This window comes from Theobroma cacao, chromosome 9, assembly GCF_000208745.1.
Source record: "Theobroma cacao cultivar B97-61/B2 chromosome 9, Criollo_cocoa_genome_V2, whole genome shotgun sequence".
Taxonomy (NCBI): Eukaryota; Viridiplantae; Streptophyta; class Magnoliopsida; order Malvales; family Malvaceae; genus Theobroma; species Theobroma cacao.
The window spans coordinates 37,040,448-37,060,063 of NC_030858.1; the positions used below are offsets into that span (position 1 = coordinate 37,040,448).

At 35.7% G+C, this 19,616-nt stretch overlaps 4 protein-coding genes across 5 annotated transcripts; 1 reads left to right on the plus strand and 3 right to left on the minus strand.

Moving 5' to 3' along the window:
- Positions 1,235–7,097, minus strand: LOC18590819 (two-component response regulator-like APRR3). The gene is made up of 11 exons (XM_007016567.2): positions 6,862–7,097; positions 5,812–6,149; positions 5,135–5,296; positions 4,878–5,011; positions 4,397–4,558; positions 4,058–4,241; positions 3,532–3,967; positions 3,394–3,421; positions 2,433–3,176; positions 1,734–1,807; positions 1,235–1,643 (listed from the first exon to the last, which is right to left on the minus strand). Exons 2-11 carry the CDS (start codon positions 6,104–6,106, stop codon positions 1,565–1,567), a joined length of 2,298 nt encoding a protein of 765 aa, XP_007016629.2. The 5' UTR covers positions 6,107–6,149; positions 6,862–7,097; the 3' UTR covers positions 1,235–1,564.
- On the plus strand, positions 8,856–11,795 carry LOC18590821 (probable trans-2-enoyl-CoA reductase, mitochondrial). 2 transcript variants are annotated; one of them, XM_007016571.2, is made up of 10 exons: positions 8,856–9,082; positions 9,156–9,253; positions 9,401–9,532; positions 10,064–10,207; positions 10,288–10,390; positions 10,642–10,774; positions 10,891–10,967; positions 11,051–11,129; positions 11,270–11,388; positions 11,468–11,795. In XM_007016571.2, the coding sequence occupies exons 1-10, from the start codon at positions 8,904–8,906 to the stop codon at positions 11,559–11,561; spliced, it is 1,158 nt and encodes a 385-aa protein (XP_007016633.2). In that variant the 5' UTR covers positions 8,856–8,903; the 3' UTR covers positions 11,562–11,795. The 2 variants fall into 2 exon arrangements, with proteins under 2 accessions (XP_007016633.2, XP_007016632.2); XM_007016570.2 differs by having other exon boundaries at positions 10,642–10,741.
- Positions 11,735–14,980, minus strand: LOC18590822 (uncharacterized protein YKR070W). The gene is made up of 12 exons (XM_007016573.2): positions 14,833–14,980; positions 14,633–14,736; positions 14,465–14,500; positions 14,097–14,170; positions 13,925–13,965; positions 13,567–13,638; positions 13,280–13,463; positions 13,072–13,167; positions 12,901–12,968; positions 12,466–12,658; positions 12,267–12,356; positions 11,735–12,079 (listed from the first exon to the last, which is right to left on the minus strand). Exons 1-12 carry the CDS (start codon positions 14,937–14,939, stop codon positions 12,017–12,019), a joined length of 1,128 nt encoding a protein of 375 aa, XP_007016635.2. The 5' UTR covers positions 14,940–14,980; the 3' UTR covers positions 11,735–12,016.
- LOC18590823 (mitogen-activated protein kinase homolog NTF6) lies at positions 15,611–18,491 on the minus strand. Its single transcript, XM_007016574.2, has 6 exons — positions 18,174–18,491; positions 17,541–17,670; positions 17,288–17,425; positions 16,707–17,039; positions 16,279–16,462; positions 15,611–16,179 (listed from the first exon to the last, which is right to left on the minus strand). Exons 1-6 carry the CDS (start codon positions 18,326–18,328, stop codon positions 16,004–16,006), a joined length of 1,116 nt encoding a protein of 371 aa, XP_007016636.1. The 5' UTR covers positions 18,329–18,491; the 3' UTR covers positions 15,611–16,003.

Below are 19,616 nucleotides of genomic sequence, written 5' to 3' on the forward strand. Positions count from 1 at the left end.
ACTTTCTTTCCTTCACTCACCCACTTTCTAGACAATGATTTAAAGTTGTGAAAGGAAGGGGAGCTTTAGCCTTTTGTCAATCTTTCCTTCCTACTGATTTTCTTCTTTGTCAATAAAGCCTGAAACAAATGTTGACCATGTGTCTTGCCAGATACTGCTAGCACTTAAGGAGTGGGGGGTGAAGTTAAAAGAGAAGGAATACTTTACATGGCGTATAGCAAGGAATCAAACAAGTTATGGTACATTTTCTTCTGCCAAAATATCGTGGTTGTTGATCCACCATTTAATATAATCCATCAATGCTGTTGCCAATTGCATTCAAGAGGAGCAACCACCATTGCATTTAAGAAAGATCCTGTCTAATTGTAGAAATATAAATTTTTTTTATCTCGTTTCATAATTTTATATGTGTTTTATCTTATGTTATTAATTAAAAACTTTAATAAGATAAAAGATTTATTAAACACAAGATATAAAATTACGAAAAAAATATCAAACGAGATATCAAATAAGACAGAAAATTTCTACTCGAATATTTTGAAGTTCTTATCCTAAAGTTGGAAACAGTTCATTAAAATGTTATTGCCATTACTATAATATCTTCAACCAATTCGATCTTCTATCCAAGAGTTGAAGGAGCTAGGAAGAGTGCCCAAATTTCTAGGGGCTGAGAGGGAGCAAATTCTTTGCTTATCACAAACTCTCTAATGGCCCAAGCTGTTAAATGAGTCAGCAACAGCTAAAAAAAGAGGTCATGGTTTGGTTTGAAGTTGAGTGTAGGCCCTCCTTTCAGCTATATAAACCTTCCTGCCTTCTACGGTTTGCCTTGTCGTATTTCCTTTTTCTAATTAAGGAGAACCGCTATTCTGGTAGCAGATTTCACTTTTTCAATGACAAGGTCGTGTAGTTAATTTGTACGAGTCCTACAAGTTTACTTTGCATCCGACCAAGCACTTCCCTTGACTTCCATCCAGTTTCTGGAACAAGAATTCTGCATTCACAGAGACCAACTGACGCTAGAACCCAGAATTCATCATCTGGTGTTTGTTTCTTATGTCTGAAAATTGAAACCTTGTAAACCATGGGTGACATAGCCTATTTCCTGATCATGAGATTCAGTGAAAGAACTGCCACCATTGAAGATCCATAGAGGGAGCTTCAGTTAGATATAATTGCATCATCCTATTAAGAATAAATAAGATTTCTAGTTAAGAATTGAATTAGGACAACAGAGTTTGAAGTACAGAGACACCAACGCCTGCTTAATTCCATGAAGAATAATAGGAAATTATCCCATCCAAGATCAGTCTCCATGCAGCAATTCATCATAGTTTACAATGATAACATACAGTTCAAACTATTCATATAAGTTCTAAAATTCTATTGTTTGTTTTCGTGCAATATACTATTAGCCCCTCATCAAAGGAAAAGAGAAAAAAACCCATCAGTCCATATGGAATGTATTCCTTCCCTAAACACACAGCCAGTGCTCGTCTCATTTACAAATATTTATATGCATTAGCAGGGAAAAGGGTCAAGTTAGCAATCTGCAACCCTGCCTGTGTTATCTTACACTATCAGAAGAATTGTCTTCAGATGCGAGGCCATTACTCACACAATCTTTTCCTCCATCAGAATCAGACCTGAGAAGCAAAGAGATAGTCAGAAAACTGTTTAGAGGTGTACTAATCATGATGAATCAATAATCTACATTCCAGTTTGAATCATCATACACTAGCTGCCGCACAAACTGTCCCTTGACACGAGGTCGTTGTTCTGCCAGCCTTTTCCTGCTCTGGTATCTGACCTGAGAAGTAAGAACCACAGAAGGCAGCTTAGTTTGATCATACTCTTACTAGGCAAGTGCCGACTTCACATTCTTCTTACAAAAATCAACAGCAGGCTGAATTCACATTTATAGTGCTGCTATATTCGCTCAACTATCCATAGAAGTTGGTCCGAGTAATAAGGCAAATTGTTTGCAGACATGCAATTTTTGTGAGTGCAATTAAAAACAAGAGATGCACGGATTACACAATTGATAAGAAGTGAACCCATTATAAACTATTTTAAGAACATTCAGAAGAGAGTTAAAAGAAATGAATCACTTCGTGTATCACTCCATGTAAACACTACTTCTGTTTCATCAATTCAATTTATCCTCAACGCTATAATTGACATTCTTACAACTTCCTGGTTGGATCATGCAAATCCGTTATATGCTTCTAGCCAGGTGTGAGATGATGCTGTCCAATTCCTATCATCCATTAAACTTTCAGACACTTAGAAATGAATATCCTATCCAATAAGGTAAACATGACATAATTTGAAACTTGGAAACAAACTCTTTGATTTATTAAGACAATTATACAGTTACTATGCAAACCATATTGTTGCTCTATTGCAAAGACATAAATGAAAAAGCGAATTACCCGCTTCTCAAAACATCTTTCTTTCCTTTTCTGACGGAATTTGGTCAAGGCAGCCACTCTCTGTGCAACCCTATCTTCATCTGCTCCACTACCGCTGCTTCTCCCACTCATTGCACCAGCTGCCCCATTTTCACTTTCCATGATTGCCTGTTCAGCATTTAAAGCAGTGCTGCTCCCATTAGGTCCATTGCTGCCATAGTTACTCCCCGAGGCACTCCCATTTACACTATAGTTCATAATATTACATTCAGAGGGCCCTTCAAACACATTGAATGATCCACATTGTGGAGCAGTTACAGCCATAATCTTCAGTGAGGTATCATGGTCTGGCTGCAACTGATGCTGCTCTTTCTCAACTTGGTGGAGATGACATTGGTGCTGCACGTGAAACACCTGGTTTGAACTTCTCGATTGTGAATGAGCAGTTTTAAATCCAGTATCATCTGCCTTCTCGGTTAACACGTCATGTGATGAACAAATATGACCATTCTGCATTGGTTGGAAGGAAGATGAGTGAGAGTGTTTAAATGCTGACATGGCCCCGCACTTGTCATTCAAAGCTTCTGGCTTTGAGCTGGCACATTTAGCAGCGGTGATAACATCATTTTTGTTGCTGCTTCCAATTGATGGCTGATTCAAAAGAATCCCATTTGATTGAGATGCAAAAGTGCGCACTGTTTCTGTCTTCATTGTAATAGAACTATTATCAAGTGGAGAACAGCTTCCTACATTTCCTGTGGGAACCTGGAATCAGGGAAACCAAAATTAGACCAACTCAAAGAGTCTTGCCCTATGGACTCACTCTTTTTATGGTTTTACTATCATATCATTGGCAGCACAATAGTTGCAGTAAGCAACATGCAAGCAAGTGATTAAGTGGAAAAGGGGAAATGTTGTGAATTTGCAGTGATTAAAACATTGACATCCGCTATACTTGCCGCCTGAGTGCTATATACCATACCTGATTAGCAGAGGATGCGGTACTGTATCTGCATATTAAGTACAGGAAAGGAAGGAAAGTGAGAAGAATGATTTCAAGTTTGATTGTAATATGTTAAAAGCAATAATGTGGTTTAGAGTCTGCAAGTAACATTCTTACTTTGAGAAAGCTGACGAATCAGAATGTCTCAAAACATTGTGCTCATCATTGGCAGCGATTTGACTATCTGCTGCTCCTTGTAGCCTCTTAAGAGTCAGTTCAAGTGATGGTGTTTCTCCAGACCCATGGCATGTTCCATCTTTGACTTCTGGGATATAAGAAGGGCCATTGGGGGCATCAGAATCTCTGCTTTCAGCTTGTTGATTGAGACAGCTGGAAATTGTACTAATTACATTAGGGGTTCGATCCTTGCCAGCTATGTTCTCATTCTGGTGCTCCAACTGTCTGCTGTCAAATTGCTTGCATTCTGCTTCAGGCAATCCATTCTGCTTTATGCTTTCCTGATGAGTAGGTAGATTTTCATGTTGATGTCCACTTTGCAGTTCTGGATTTCTTTTAACTCTTAGTTCCACGTCCTTGCCCTCTGCATCATCATCTAGAAAACAAGTGCATAGAGCTTTATTCACAAACAAGAAAAAGTGAAAGAAAGATCTAAATGATCAAAACAGAATATCACAAGGCATACCAACTAACTGATGCTGTTCTTGGCATTCTTTTGCCTTGGTAACACATACCCACTGAATCCTACATTTTTCAGGCTTTAAATGGACCACCTGAGCGCAAGTGCTATCAGGAGCATCAGGCAATTGATTTGAGGATGACATTGGCTGAGAGCTCTCAGCTTCAGCTGCCCTTTTTGTCCATGAACCCTAGAAAGAGTATAAACAATCTTAACCATAACTATCAGTAATATCCTAGATCTCAGATGTTAAAAGTTGAAAAGATTAATAATTGCAGTAATAATCCCTCCCCCTAAGTTTTCCCCATTTAGTTGTGTAACTTACAACTATTTGCATATCCTTACCTGAGTGCCACTCCCATTTTCGCTTCCATCATGGACAATCAGATCATCACTCTTGTTATCATGCTCATCACTGCTGCCAGCATAATTCTCAGACTCATCATTACTTTTTGACTTAATATACCTTTTTGACTGGGTTCCACTTTCACTCCCACTGCCGCTAGACTAAGAAAGAATGAGATATTAATCCAAAATTCAGGAGATACTTTAAAACTCATTGCCTTCATTGAACTGGATGGCAACACTACAATAAGAAATAAGACATACAATTCCACTAGACAAAACCACCATTTGGAACAACATAAGTTTAAAGAACCTGAATCAATTGCTTTTAAAAGACGTAAAGTTTCCCGGGAAATTTTGTGCATCAGCACTTTCTAGGGAAGGTGAATTGAATCTCTGAATATATACTGACAATGAAGCCAAAATCCAATTGATTCGTAAGACATAATCACATTTGAAGCAGAGATGTAGCGGAACTCACACTGTGGCATCTCCTCCAAACATGCTGCCAGAGATTTTTAAGTTCATTCTTCCGAATAGGTTTTACTAAAAAATCAACTGCACCCTTTGACAAACATTTAAAGACTAGGCTGATAGAATCATGAGATGACATCACTGCAAATTTACAGCATGTCAATAGTGGTGATAATTATATGCGTAAAGCCAGAAATAATGATTAAAAATTAGACCTTACCTCTCAATTAAAACAATTTCAAACTGCTAGTGAATGATACTTACTTATCACAGGGATGTTCTTGAAAGTTTTGTGGTTCATAATCTTGTATAAAAGACCAATTCCTGATAAAACAGGCATGGCTACCTCTGTCAGGACAATATCAACGTGGTTCGTCAGATCTTCTAGGACTTTCCACGCTTGAAGATCATTTGCAACAGCCGTAACTGCCAAGACCATATTTTAAGGTTTTAAATGTGCGGGAGAAAGAGTGGTTAAGCTTGACTTTCAACTTCTTAGGGCTTTTAATGAACACGAATGTCTAGTCATAGACAGTGTAACTTCTCCAATGGCCTTTCACATAATAAAATATAAAAGCACCCTAAATTCATTCATTTAAGGTTCTTTTAACTGAAATTGTAAAAGTTCCAGTGGCATGCCCATTGAACACCATTTAAAGCTTGAACCATCCCAACCCATTTGTATGGTGCAAAGTAAAGAAATCTAAACCACATTATGCAAATATTCCTAAAGTTTACCTCTTCAACAAACAATAGATGATTCGTTCAGAATGAAAGTAGAAACAGCATGATCTTTCTACCATACTATTTATTCTATTATCTTAAAACTCATGGTAGGATTACCGATGCAATTTTATCTCATCAGGAAACCAAAGCAACACCTTTAAGAGTTTAAGTCCTCAACATTCAATCCACCAAATGAAAGAAACACATATACACACCTTCATAACTGCAATTCCGTAGTAATGCACTCACAACATGGCGTGTTGAGTCATCATTTTCCACAAGGAGAACTTTGAGGGACCGAATAGGGAGGAACCTCTCCCAAAGTACCATGGAACCTTGAGGTTGTTGTTGAGGTATTTGCAATCCATCACATGCCTCAATTGCTCCCAAGGACCCATTGTTTACATTTACAGTTCTCTCAACAACCCTTGACTCATCTTCCTCAGATGAACCTAAACCTTGCCCCTCACTCACTACTCCGTTCCTTGCTTCTTGTTGCTCGTGACACATACTGTTTCCCACCTATCCTCAAAACCATCATCGTTCACTGATACTGCTCCAATCAACCAGATTCAAAACATCAATTATGGGAGGAATGCAAACAATTGAGTTGACCAATAACAACAAAGAAAGTAAAAATGTTCAAAAAGCTGAGAAAAGAAACACAGCTGACCATACTCCATTTAATACAAAACGCTAAAAACCAACAAACTTTTAGAATCTTTATACATCCAAAGCTAAATTTAAAAAACTAAATAGGCAGTCCTAGTCCTAAAATATTTAGTAGATTGAAATTGCAAACAATCCCAGAAGATGAAATCATCTTAAATCATCTATACTTAAAATTAAAACTTGCATGCAGTAAGCTGCAGAAAATATAAAGTCTAATAGCTTCTGAACAACCACTGAACTTTCAATTCAATCTCTAAACAAATCAAAGACATTTACAAGCAAACATCAGATCTAAAAATAATAATTAAAAAAAGAAAGACTACCCTTCTTAAATCACACTTCAAATAACCAAAATATCTAACAAAAACATTTTTAAAAAAGATATTAAAAAAAATGAATCCTTGTTTCATTTACAGAGCAACCAAGTGAAGCCTCTAGCTTTCTCTCATGTATCATCTACCTTTTCTCAGCTGCCAAACAAAGCATTGAATTAAACACGTCGAAAAAAAAAAAGGGTCCTAGTAGATTTACTCAAGCAGAAAAACCCTACCAAAAATATCCAAAAAAAATGAAAAGAAGATGAAAGTTGACACCTTAATAGCTTGTCCATGGAACAGCAAGCAGCCATTAGAAGCTCTCATGCAAGAAAAACCAGTTGGCTTCTACTTTAATCTGGTTTTTTATCATCAAAAACGGTTTTCAATATAAACCAGCTAGTGGAGTTTTCCCTTTTTTCTCATTACAAAACTTTTTTTTCTTTTTTTTAATATTAAATTTATCAAAGATAAAAGCTTGACTGGCAAAAGAATAAAAATAAAATGGGAGAGATAAAAAGAAAAAAAGAAAAGAGTTTTTAGACAGAGAAATGGAAGAGCGAGAGAGAAGATATTATTCTGGGGGGAGCTGCCGACGTGTAACAAATGAAGGTGGGGAGATGTTAAGGTGTTCACGTGGCAAGGTGGGCCTATTCCACCAGTCGATGTGCGAGCCTTTGATGGAGGATGACGTGGACAAGATCAAAAGCTGGGAGCATAGCGTCGAAGAGCCGAATCTTAAATCGATGCTCTCAGATCTGAAGACAGGACACGTGGCTCCCTCGACGGCCCCTTAAAAGGTCTTCGTTTTGCGTGTACATGGGGACGGATTGGAAGCCCTAGATAGAAAACGAGGTCGTTTTTGGCTAGTGACGAGAATACCCTTAGCCGAAATTTGTTTGTCACGTGCTCAAAACCTTATCCATATTTTTTTTAATTTATCCTTTTTAATATAAAAAATAAATTGTAATTCTTATCCTTTTATTTTTTGTTTTATCCCATGAATACTCCCATTTTGGCCACAACTGAATATTTGGACATTAGTGGCAAATTTTAAGAGTTGGGGTAATAATATAAAAATTTAATCATGTATTAATGGGATTCGAATATTTTTTAAAATAATAAAGTTCAAGGTACCTTATAAATAATAAAATTTGAGTTTAGATATTTCAAAAATAATGACTATCTTACTCATTGACATTCTTAATCATAGTGTTGTCTCATAAATGTTTAAAGTTAAAAGTTTAAAAAATTTTCAAAATAAATATTTATGGAAAATTATGTTATTTTTTATATAAAAAAATTGGTTATGTTTGAAAACTTTATATATATGAATTTATATTTGATATATTATTATAAAATAAAATGTTGTTATCTTATTAATAAATAAATTTAAGAACAAAAACTTTCAAACATAATTACTCATGTTTTTATAAATATTTATTTTGAAAATTTTTTAAACTTTTAACTTTAAACATTTATGAGACAACACTATGATTAAGAATGTCAATGAGTAAGATAGTCATTATTTTTGAAATATCTAAACTCAAATTTTATTATTTATAAGGTACCCTGAACTTTATTATTTTAAAAAATACTCGAATCCCATTAATACATGATTAAATTTTTATATTATTACCCCAACTCTTATTCTATTATCTTACATACCACATGTAAATGTGTAATTAAAATAAGTTTAAAGTAATTTTTATATATTACTAATGTAAATTAAATCAATAAATTATAGTTTGTTCATAGTAAAAATTAAAACTTAAAATTATATTTAGAATAATTAATGAATTTAAGTACATATTATATTATTTATAAAAAATTATAAATAAAATATAAAATTAAAATTTAATATTAAAAATTATTATTTATAATTGAGATGATAGATATCCTAAGACCACTACCCAAACCCCGTTATAGATAATAGTTTTACTACCAAACTCAATTATAATATATTTTAATTTTATTTAATCGGGTCGAATAGTATAATATATCCTATTATAACGTACTCATTAATAGTTCTACATGCGAATAAGTAATAATGTATTTAAATTAAAAAGAATATGGTAAGCTTTGCCCAGTTGGGCCCAATCGATTGATGCCAATGGTCCGATCCAATATCAAGTTGCTCCGAACTGGCTACCCTTTAACCTTAGCCCAATTTTCTCCAGCAAGATTGGGCCCATGTCGGATTATTCCAGACAGGTCCAGATGGTCAGTGGGCTTACGTATTCCTAAACGACGTCCACGCTTTTCTATTTTCTGGGTGATTTGCTTTTTCCAGGCAAGTTTCAGCTCTCTTTAGCTAAAAAATGGCTGTGGCGAGAACAGTAGTGGTAAAAGCAGTGAACGCCGGTTTATGGAGTCTGCAACGGAGTCGTTCCGGGAGTTTGCAACAGGCCCAAACTGTAAGGGCTTTATCGACGATCATGTCTCCGCCTTCCAAAGCAGTCGTGTACGAGCACCACGGCCCACCCGACTCCGTTACCAGGTCCCCGAAACACCAATTCGACTTCATTTTTCTCTTTTTTTTTTTTTTTTATTCCTTATTTTGATCTTTGCAGAGTGATAGAGCTATCCCCAGTAGAAGTGAAGGAGAATCAAGTTTGCGTTAAAATGTTAGCTGCTCCTATCAATCCCTCTGATATTAACCGTATTGAAGGTTTGGCTTTCTTTTCCATCTTGCCTACTTGGGTTTTACTTCATTTGATTAAAACCTGTTTTATCTTTGATTTAGTTGAATTGGGTAGTTTAAAATAGTAATAGTTTTAAGTTTTTTTAGATAAAGAAGTGAATTTTTGGTGTGTAGGCGTATACCCTGTGAGGCCACAGGTGCCAGCAGTTGGAGGCTATGAGGGTGTTGGAGAAGTATATTCTGTTGGGTCTGCGGTTAAGGGTCTCTCGGCTGGTGATTTGGTCATTCCTTCCCCTCCCTCCTCAGGTTTGTTCTTTTCACCTTTTGCTATGCCTTTGTTAACTTTACTTTGAATGCAACTTGCTTAAAATCAATAATTCTACAAGTTTTTCAGCTTATGTATCTTCAATTTTTGGTGCTGAATTTCATATCTCAAATCACTTCTATGTTGGAATGTGAAAGCTTAAAACAGGGGGGCATGGGTTAAGAATGGCTGGTGTTTTTGCAATTTAGTCTAACACATCTAACTCTAGAGATGTGATTGAATTTGTTGGAGTAAGGAGACTTAGAAAAGGGAATTTTCTATTTACTAATAGTCGAAAGTTGCAAGATGCTGCATTTTTGCCTATTAATTGATGGGAAGCTGGGAAATTTGCGACTTTCGATGTCCTATCTTCAACTTAACAAAATTGGTTGAAGTTTCTTTCGTTTTTCTCATTTAGATGTTTTAAAATAATGAAGATATAGTTTCTTGCAGTATAATAGAAAAATTAGCTTTCAGACACATCTTATTCATTCTGCTTGAGTGCTAAGGTCAACTGAAAATTTGATTGGCAGGAACATGGCAAACTTATGTTGTGAAGGACCAGGATATGTGGCATAAAATCAGTAAAGATTCACCAATTGAGTATGCTGCAACAGTTACTGTTAATCCTTTGACTGCTTTAAGAATGCTCGAAGACTTCGTAACTTTAAACTCAGGTACTACAGCTGTTGACGTGGTATTTGACCATTTTCAAGCCTCTATCTCCTGCTCTTCTTGATTATACTTGTATGAGCAGGAGATTCCATTGTCCAAAATGGGGCTACAAGCATCGTTGGACAATGTGTAATCCAGCTTGCAAGATTTCGTGGCATCCATAGCATTAACATTATCCGGGACAGGTGCGGTATGAGACTTTAGCTTCTTGTTGACATGAGCTTGTCATCACATTTATTTATTTATTTATTTTTAACTTAGATGGTGTCATCAGTTTGTGGTATTTAGTTAAGGAGGAAGTTGACTGTCATTGACTGCACAGATTTTGTGTTAAATGGTTTCATTGATTGTATTTTTTTATCCATTAGTGTTCTGTAATTTGATGCGTGCAATTTTTTCCAGCGCATCTTTATTTACCATCCTCTGCTTGCTTTAGGGCTGGGTCGGAAGAAGTAAAAGAAAGATTAAAAGCTTTCGGTGCTGATGAAGTGTTTACTGAGAGCCAACTAGAAGTGAAGAATGTCAAGGGCCTTCTGGTATCATCATTTATGGACACACTACTGTTGATTGTAGGGAGATATTTGTTCTTCCACATATGTATTCATTTTTCTTTTGTTATTTTTATTAGTTGTATTTTTTGGTTGTTCGCTCATCTTTTCTGTTTTACTTGTAATTGACATGCTAGTCAAATATACCTGAACCTACTCTGGGATTCAACTGTGTTGGGGGAAACGCTGCTTCTTTGGTTCTCAAGTTCTTAAGGTCTGGCAACATGAGGACCTTGTGTATTTCCTTTTAGTAAAAATCAAACTACCCTTGGAATGCTAACTAATTTGTCATTTCAGGCAGGGAGGAACCATGGTAACATATGGTGGAATGTCCAAGAAGCCTATCACTGTATCAACATCATCGTTCATATTCAAGGTAAACCAGGGCTTACCTGTCTTCTTTCGTATTGCAGCTTAGTGATGTGCTGCTGTTCGTCCAAGTATTACATAATTTCACGTAGAATAAAAGTAGCTTCTGAATTTAGAAAGTATTTGTGTTCTCCTATATCTTTGCAGGACCTTTCCTTGAGAGGATTCTGGCTACAGAAATGGTTAAGTGCAGATAAAGCGAAAGAATGCAGAGATATGGTAGATTACCTTCTGTGCCTGGCACAGGAGGGGAAGTTGAAATACAAGTATGTTTTCGTAGATGATCTCACTTTCCATCAGTTATTCAATTCTCATGTACGTAAACCATTCTGCTCTTCCTTGCAGGATGGAGTTGGTTCCGTTTGACAATTTTCACACTGCATTGGACAAGGCGCTCGGGAAACTCGGGAGTCAGCCAAAACAAGTGATCAAATTCTAATCTCGCATCATCCTTCATCGATTTTGAATGTTGTAGTGTAGTTATGGAGGCCATCCCATACTCTTGGATTTTCATGTCCCATGATTTAGATATTTCTTTAAATGGCTTTCCATTTACAATCAGCAAGAGGTCTGAACGACTGAAAGTTGAGATGCAACAAAAGCTGGGAAAAATCTGTAAATGCCTTAAGCAGCCGTACATTTTTAATGACAATAATAGAAAAAATTAAGATTATGACTGTGTTTGGACATCACAAGATCTGATTCTTACTTCCCACATCCCTGCTGCACACAATACACGTCTTTGAATTGGAGAAGTAAAATGTAGAAAAAAAATCAAAACCAATTCTCTTAAACAGCATATATCAGGTTTGAGTCCGATTAAGATATTGAATCTAAAGGAGGGAAGAACTTGAATGGGTGAATGTATCTAATCCTTCTGGTTCAGCTGCTAATTTATGGTTCGTATGACTCATTTCTCAGAATGAAGTTCACAGCGTCTTCCACAGTGTCAACAACCTGCAATTGGAAACAGCAAAGAGTTTTACAATGGCGCTTAATTTCTAGGATTGAAACCAAAGATATAATTTGGCCACACAAGTACCAGAAAGACCCTTGTGAATTACTTCAAACAACTTAAGGTTCTTATAGAGTTGGTGTGGTAATGATGCATTATTGAGTTTGAGTTTAAGTTTCAAGTGCCTACCAGATTGGCTGGAAATTCCACATGGTTAGATTGACGATCTCCCTTAAAAACCCCGGTCCTCGTCAAGATGGGAAACCAAGGGTGCCCGGCCTGGAATGTGAACCATGAAAGCACATTGTATTATCTCTCACCATTAACAGTGTTAAACGATAGAGATTTACAAAAATATGCAGTTACAACCGGTCCAAGAGAGACAAACCTGCATTGAACCTTTGATGTCAACAAAAGGATTATCTCCTATCATATATAGTGTTCTGAAATCGTGACTTCCAGAGTGTGCATGGTCATGATAAAGGGATGAGGCTAGCAGCTTTAGCACAACTTCAGCATTCTTAAATGCAACTGGATTTGGCTTTCCTAAGGATGTATACCTCAGGGCTTCGGAATGAATGCTGCAAGTTTAATGTAGTGGCATTAACGAAAGCCATCTCAGGGAACATAAGCTGCCACCAAATAGTAAGGCGTAATGACAGAGTGATATAGTGCTTCTTGAATTATAGGCATTCCTAGAGGGGTCTAAAATATAGGCTATGGCGAAATAATCATTTTCAGAAAAATTTAAGAGGAAAGCATAGTAATCATCTAATCCTAACCTCAGAGTAGAATCCTCTTTCCATATACCTTCTTTCCTCACCTATTGAAGATCGATTCCAATGCAATTCTGAAAGCTCCCATGCCAAAACGCTCAGAAGGAAAAGCACCCTACCTTTACTGGTATATTATCAGTACATTACTACTAGTAGAGAAAAGGATCCAAAAAAAATGAAGAAAAGCAACTGATTTTAGAAAATAAATCATAACTAACCTGGTATTTAAGGTCATCATGTGCAAAATACAGAGGTGGTTGAGGTCCTTCTTCACTTCCAGGAAGACCTCCAGTTCTTAAAATATCACAAAGAACCTAACATTAAAGAGATTCTAATGCTATAATTAGTCAATCTAGAGGAGGTCCTCTCAATGACTGAACATGACAGAATTTGATATGATTAAATAATTAAATTGTTGATGACAACCTGAATGTCCCTGCTCCAGTCAACTGAATCACTAACAATAAACGCTGCCTGAACTCTCTGTGACTTAATGCTGCATTTTCTAGTGCTGTTGACAGCAGCCTCCATGGTGTTCCATTTCTTGTATGGTGCCAGCGGATCAATGCTTTCGAAGCATAGTGCATACTCATCTATCGGAATCACATTCCTGCATATAAATTCAAATGACACGAGCCATTAGGAATTTCTACCCAAATCAGCTGTGAAAAACATCTGGACTAACAAATCAGGAAGCACACTCAAAAGCTTACTTAAATCCATATTCGGACATCACTGCAGCAGGTTCACCTTTTCCCACAGCAACAATTAGTTCATTCTCAAACCTGTATGACAACAAGAAGAAGATATAATTAGTGAAAATTATGAGACAAATAGATTCCATAATTGAAAAGCATAATGCTTGACTCTTGATTGGACCTTTCCTTTCTTTATCAAAAAATAAATAAACACTGATTGATAGATAATGGGTTTTCTCCAAGTTAACAATTGTCTCCACGAAAAGTACACTAAGACACAAGTCCTAGAAGCCTTTACAACAAGTACATGCAGTGCCGTACTTGCTAAAACACTTTGGAGCACGTTCACAGGCCTTGGTAAATTAAATCATACCTGTTCACCAGCTGTTTAAAAGGTGAATGACCCTGCACAACCTAGAATGAGTAAACAGGCAAAACGGATTTCATTAGCCATTACTACCATCATCCACAAAGCTTTCTCTAAAGTAAAATGTAATGGATTTGAATAAAATCGAAAAAAGATAACCATTTTCATAGGAAAATACCTGTGAAGGAGAAATCTCTACACCAAGGAGCTCTGACAATTCCACGGCTCTCTTTGATTCACGAACACCACCTCCTGCCAAAGATGTCAAAGATTGGAAGTTGGAACCAACAATGCTTAATTGACTACACTACATCAATCATTAAACCAAAAATCAGAAATTAAAAACTATGTCCATCTTGTGCCTAAAGGCTACCTAGTTAACAGCCATAACACACACAAAACAATCTTTCACTTAAGTGCTTGGTCAGTAGCAATGTAAACTTAAAATACAACAGCCAGGAAGGAACCAAGAAAAAGTAAACAAATTATGATCGATGAAAGAGCTTTAATGGCATGGTAACTAACATAGAGGATTCACTCACTCACCATTTGTCAAGAAAATAAAAGGAATCTTCAGGACACCTGCCCAACAAAATGAACTAATCAGAGTCTAATGTTCTAGCACAGACAAGAATTAACGATCAAACACAAGAAATTAATAATAAAGGTTTCAAAATTAATTTATAACATACGTATATAAGTACGTATGCATACCGGAGTCATCGTATAATCTCCGGAGAGCTCGCGGAGCGCCGCCGATGGGAGTGTTGCCGCGTAAGACGACGCCGTCTATATCAAACGCAATGCCGAAAGAAGGCCTGCTTGTATCCGTAAAAAGAAACAATCAACGGCTCGAAATAGAAACTAGTTATCGGGAAAAATTCCAAAAGACAAACGAGAAAATGGAAACGCACGGCGTCGATTGCTGCAAAGAAAGTTGAGAGATAGTGGAGAACAGCCGCGACAATTGCTTTCTCGATCGAGTCTGCGATGATTTTCTCAACATTTGAAGAGCAATCATCTTCTTCTTCTCTCTCTCTCTCTCTCTCTCTCTCTCTCTCTTTGAAATTTTGGCCGCTCACTTCTGCTGAAGAATAGCGAGCGAAACAGTAAAAGAAGAACAACGAAAGAAGAATTGCGAGCTTCTGCTTTCCTTTCCAATCAGATCGTGCCACGTGGGTTAATGTCTTTTTTATATATTTTTCTTAGCTTTTTTTTTGGGAGAACAATATTTTCATTGATTTTACGTGTTATAAAAATTAATTAAAACAATAAATTTACATTAAAAATATGCAATAATTATTTTTATTTTGTATAAAATCAAGTATTCCATATCACTTTATATATTTATAATTTCTTATCGCTTCAAATAATTTATTATTTTCGTAAAAAAATTCTATAAAACAAAATTTTCACTAAAAATCGAATCATAAATACATTTCATACACAAAACGATATCTATTGGATGCTTTTTCATTTTTATAAATTCATCTCACATCGAACATTTCATTATTATCATGACAAACGTATCGAAATAGAAAAATTTTCTCTAAAAATGTAAAATACATATTTTTCTTTCACACCAAAGCTATTAAAATACAAAGTTTACATGAAAAACATAAAGATAAATGCTTTTTTTTTTTGGTACAAAATTATTTGTCACTGTGCTCCCATGAATTGTTTGCATGAAAATTGAAAACAAAGTCTATATATTGCTACCCTTTGTTTTGTTATTGTTTCTCTTGTAAAATAAACTGGATGTAAAAAATATACAGACATATCCCATACACAACAAGAGGCCAAGAGACCCTAGCCATCTTTTATACAGACATATCACCCTTAAGATGATTGGATTCCTAAATATAATATGAATCCATTAACTCCCAAATAAACCCAAGAAACAAACACCCATTCTACCATCTCAAATCTCAATACCTCCAGGGAGAACCTATCTCCCTGATTTTTTTTCTGCTAGAACACAAGTCATCTTGAATTTATACATAAGCAAGCTTTTTCACCAAAACCAACCTACTTTACTGAAGCAAAACAGCATAAAACAAAATCGGGAGATGCTTGTTAGCGACTTCATTCGAGCATCTTATCTTGATTGAAGTTCAAAGACTCCCTCCATATGAGCTCTTTTATGTCTTCTTCGTTCAAGGTCGTCTGCTCGAAATCAAAGATGAAAGGAGATGGACAAGTGGGCTCCTCGTTGATCTCATGAAGACTTGATAAAAATGGGTGATTCAGTGCTTGGTCAACTGTATATGCAACATATCAAAAGACAGATGTTTCTTGTCAGAAAAATAAATGAGGAACAAGAAACAAGTACATTGTTGAAGTGGCATACTAAGGCATACCAGTGATGCGCTTGCTTGGATCAAAAACCAGCATTTTCTCTGCAAGATCAATTGCCACAGGAGACACATCTGGAAACTTTTCTGCAAAAGGCCGCTTTGGGAATCGAGGAAGCTGCCTAACATACTTTCGAGCATTGTCACTCCTAAGGAATCCAAGATCTGAATCTTCCGGTGATCCTAGTAGCTGTTTTATGAAAAAATTTAAAAAAAGAAAAAGAAAAATATTAATATATATATATATATATACACAGGTATTACTATCATGTATTCAGTGTCCAAAAAAAATTTGCAACCTGCTTCATGCTTTTCTTCACCGAGTGCCTAAAAATGGCTGTTATTTTGTAAACTACAACTACGCTATATTAAGTGCTCTTCCAGGAAACCAAAGTATTGGGTTTGGGAGTGAACAAGTCAAGAGCGATGGATACCTCAGTAATAAGCCCCAACTGCTGAACATAGTCTTTACCAGGAAAAAGTGGCTCCCTTCTAATTATCTCCATCAAAATACAACCAACTGACCATATATCAATAGCTGCAGTATACTCTGAACAGTTGAGGAGCAACTCAGGGGCCCGATACCACCTGGTTACAACGTACTCTGTCATGAAGTCTGTCTCTGAGGTGGTTCTTGCAAGACCAAAGTCACAAATTTTAAGATCACAGTTTGCATTGAGAAGCAGGTTGCTAGGTTTTAGGTCTCGGTGCAAAACATTTGCTGAGTGTATGTACTTCAGGCCCCGCAACAGTTGATATAGGAAATACTGCAAAAACCACAATATTGCTTCAACAGTTGTGAAATTATAGCCTGATTTAAACTAGCGCACAACTATACAATTGTAATTAAGACTCAAATAGTCAGACATAAGCTCATATTTTAAAACTTGCATTGATGCTGCAGCATGACATAACACAATTATAAACAATTGAACATGACATATCACATGACACTGGTAACATCACGAACTACAACATTGTTATACAATAATAATGATATAAGCATATAACCCACCTGATAGTGATCATCAGTGAGAGGCTGGCTAGACCGTATTATTTGATTGAGATCAGTGTCCATTAGCTCATATGCAATGTACACATCATTGAACTTTTCCCTCTCCGGTGGCAGTATGATGTCCTTGATTTTGACAATCTGCAAAATATTAATGCAACACTTCATCTCTCTTCCATGGTATACCACGATGATAACAAATAAAAGCGAACAATGTATTAATAAAAACAAACAAAATTTAGAATTTAATGAGTACATTATCATGATCCATGTGACAAAGGAGCTTGATCTCACGGAGTGTTCTTTTAGCATCAATCCTGTTCTCAAATGCATTTGCAATTCTTTTAATCGCAACCTCTTCATTTGTCTCGGAATTCCTGGCACAACTGCAGTAAGGAAAGCAACAATTCTCTCAATCGCAAAATTCAAAAACATTGACCCCAAAATATTGAATTAAAACTTTCATCTCTCAGTCTCTCACATGAAAGCAAATACGGCTGTCTGCATATAATATTCAAATGACTTGATCTAAGTAAATAAACCATAAACAATGAAAATCTGTTTTCTGTTTTTCCCTAAAGTGTGCATTTTTTTAATGGGTAGGAGACACCTATACTAGTAATTCAATTGCCTGAGTAAATATTATAACTTGTTGAAACATCAAACTCGAACAAACCCAAAGCTCATTGCTAATTATATTCGTTAATTTCTCTAAAAGGGTCACTAAAAATTCTCTTTTTATACCACTTTAAGTAGCTCTGTCTAATCACTAAAATCCCAAAAATAAAACCACAAAATTCAACCAATTTAATGAATCTACAGCTTTATTTTTAAGGGAAATAAAACGTATTTTTTGCTTCCAAAATAGAAGAAAAAAGCAGAAGATTACCAAACGATGCCATAAGCGCCACGACCAATAGGCTGAATAGGAGGGACGTACTTAGAAGAAACCTCAAAGATGATACCTAATACGTCGTAACGGACATATCTGCCACCATATGTTGGGATTCCTCTGCTATCGACCGCCATTGCTTCGTTCTCCATCTTCTTCTTTTTTTCACTTCCCTCAAAAACAAGCTCAAAGAAAAGCAAATGAAGAAAGGAACAAAAGGGCGTGCTTTTATGGGAGAAGAAAAGTAAGAGAAAGCGAAGAGAAGGGCCATTTGTGGTTTTTGCTTTTTGATTGGGGTTGCTTTGGGTGGTTTTTGAAACTTTGAATTTGAACGTGGAAAAAGGATAAAAAAGTGAAATTTGTCTAATGAAACAGGGAGGAATGGACTGTTGACCTTGAAAGGCCTTTGGAATTGGAGTGGACGAAGACTTTACCTTTCATCGCCTTCTACGTCAGAGTTGAGAAGTTTCTTTGATATTTAGGTGATGTCTTTTTATTTGTATATAGATAATTTTGATGATTGATTGGACTTGGTTCTGTTTGGTTGCAAGGAAAATAGCCTGGAAAAAATGTAGCTCTCATAGAAAAGTGGTGAAAATAAAAATCCATTTATTTATTTTAAATATACTTTTTGGCTCATATTTCTTCATATCTTGGATTTTTTTTTTTTAAACATCATTAAGATTGCAACTCTTGTATTTTCCCTCTTTAAATTTAGTACAAATGGTAATAGAGAGGATATTTCAATATATTTTGAAAATTTTGTAAGTGTGAACGCCTACATACACACAGTTAATTGATGATTTAATAATAATTTCGTGATAAAATAATATTATAATAAATCAATCTATACTTAACTCACACCAAGCCTTTTTGCAAAGAGATAGGCAAGTTAAGTTGGTCGATGGCAATAGGAGTAAGATCAAATTAAGTGAAGGAGAATGTTACTATTAGCATTTTTAGAGAAGGAGAAGCAAGATGGTCAACCACAACGATGATTTTGTTGGATTAAGTGAAAATGAATGTCATTATAAGTACTTCAAAGGAAGTATACAACAGGCTTCAATCTTACATCAGGCACGTAAAGGGATATTGAAACATTTATAAGCATGCATATCTTATAAAGCTAATGAAAAAAAGATAACAAACTCGTGACATAAAATTAATTTTATGTTATATTATATTTTTTATTTTATTTTTTTAAATGTACTAAATTTTAGTATAATATTTTTTAATTTCATTATAATAAATACTATTAAATTGTACCATACTCAATAAAAATAATTTTAAATTTTAATAACTTTTGTCATTCAAAACTAAGTTTTTCATTTGTACTGTAAAAAAAAAGGAAATTGTAAAAAAACTCCCTCCCTTGTACATTTCATTTCTCCTTTAAAGGCCTGTTTCGGGCAAATTTTGGGGGTCCAGTGCGGTGGGACC

Excerpts from the sequence above, each read along its gene's own strand:
- LOC18590819 (XM_007016567.2), bottom strand. The coding sequence starts at position 6,106 with ATGTGTCACGAGCAACAAGAAGCAAGGAACGGAGTAGTGAGTGAGGGG. Across the intron at positions 4,559-4,877 it reads TTTGGAGGAGATGCCACAGT|TCTAGCGGCAGTGGGAGTGA; the intron begins GTGAGTTCCGCT and ends ATTCTTTCTTAG. Across the intron at positions 1,644-1,733 it reads CAGTTTGTGCGGCAGCTAGT|GTCTGATTCTGATGGAGGAA; the intron begins GTATGATGATTC and ends TTTGCTTCTCAG.
- LOC18590821 (XM_007016571.2), top strand. The coding sequence starts at position 8,904 with ATGGCTGTGGCGAGAACAGTAGTGGTAAAAGCAGTGAACGCCGGTTTA. Across the intron at positions 11,130-11,269 it reads CATCATCGTTCATATTCAAG|GACCTTTCCTTGAGAGGATT; the intron begins GTAAACCAGGGC and ends ATATCTTTGCAG. Across the intron at positions 11,389-11,467 it reads GAGGGGAAGTTGAAATACAA|GATGGAGTTGGTTCCGTTTG; the intron begins GTATGTTTTCGT and ends TCTTCCTTGCAG.
- LOC18590823 (XM_007016574.2), bottom strand. The coding sequence starts at position 18,328 with ATGGAGAACGAAGCAATGGCGGTCGATAGCAGAGGAATCCCAACATAT. Across the intron at positions 17,426-17,540 it reads GTCACATGGATCATGATAAT|ATTGTCAAAATCAAGGACAT; the intron begins GTACTCATTAAA and ends AATATTTTGCAG. Across the intron at positions 17,040-17,287 it reads TCACTGATGATCACTATCAG|TATTTCCTATATCAACTGTT; the intron begins GTGGGTTATATG and ends TGGTTTTTGCAG.
- LOC18590822 (XM_007016573.2), bottom strand. The coding sequence starts at position 14,939 with ATGATTGCTCTTCAAATGTTGAGAAAATCATCGCAGACTCGATCGAGA. Across the intron at positions 14,171-14,464 it reads TTTTATTTTCTTGACAAATG|GAGGTGGTGTTCGTGAATCA; the intron begins GTGAGTGAGTGA and ends CATCTTTGGCAG. Across the intron at positions 13,966-14,096 it reads TAGAGATTTCTCCTTCACAG|GTTGTGCAGGGTCATTCACC; the intron begins GTATTTTCCTAT and ends TACTCATTCTAG.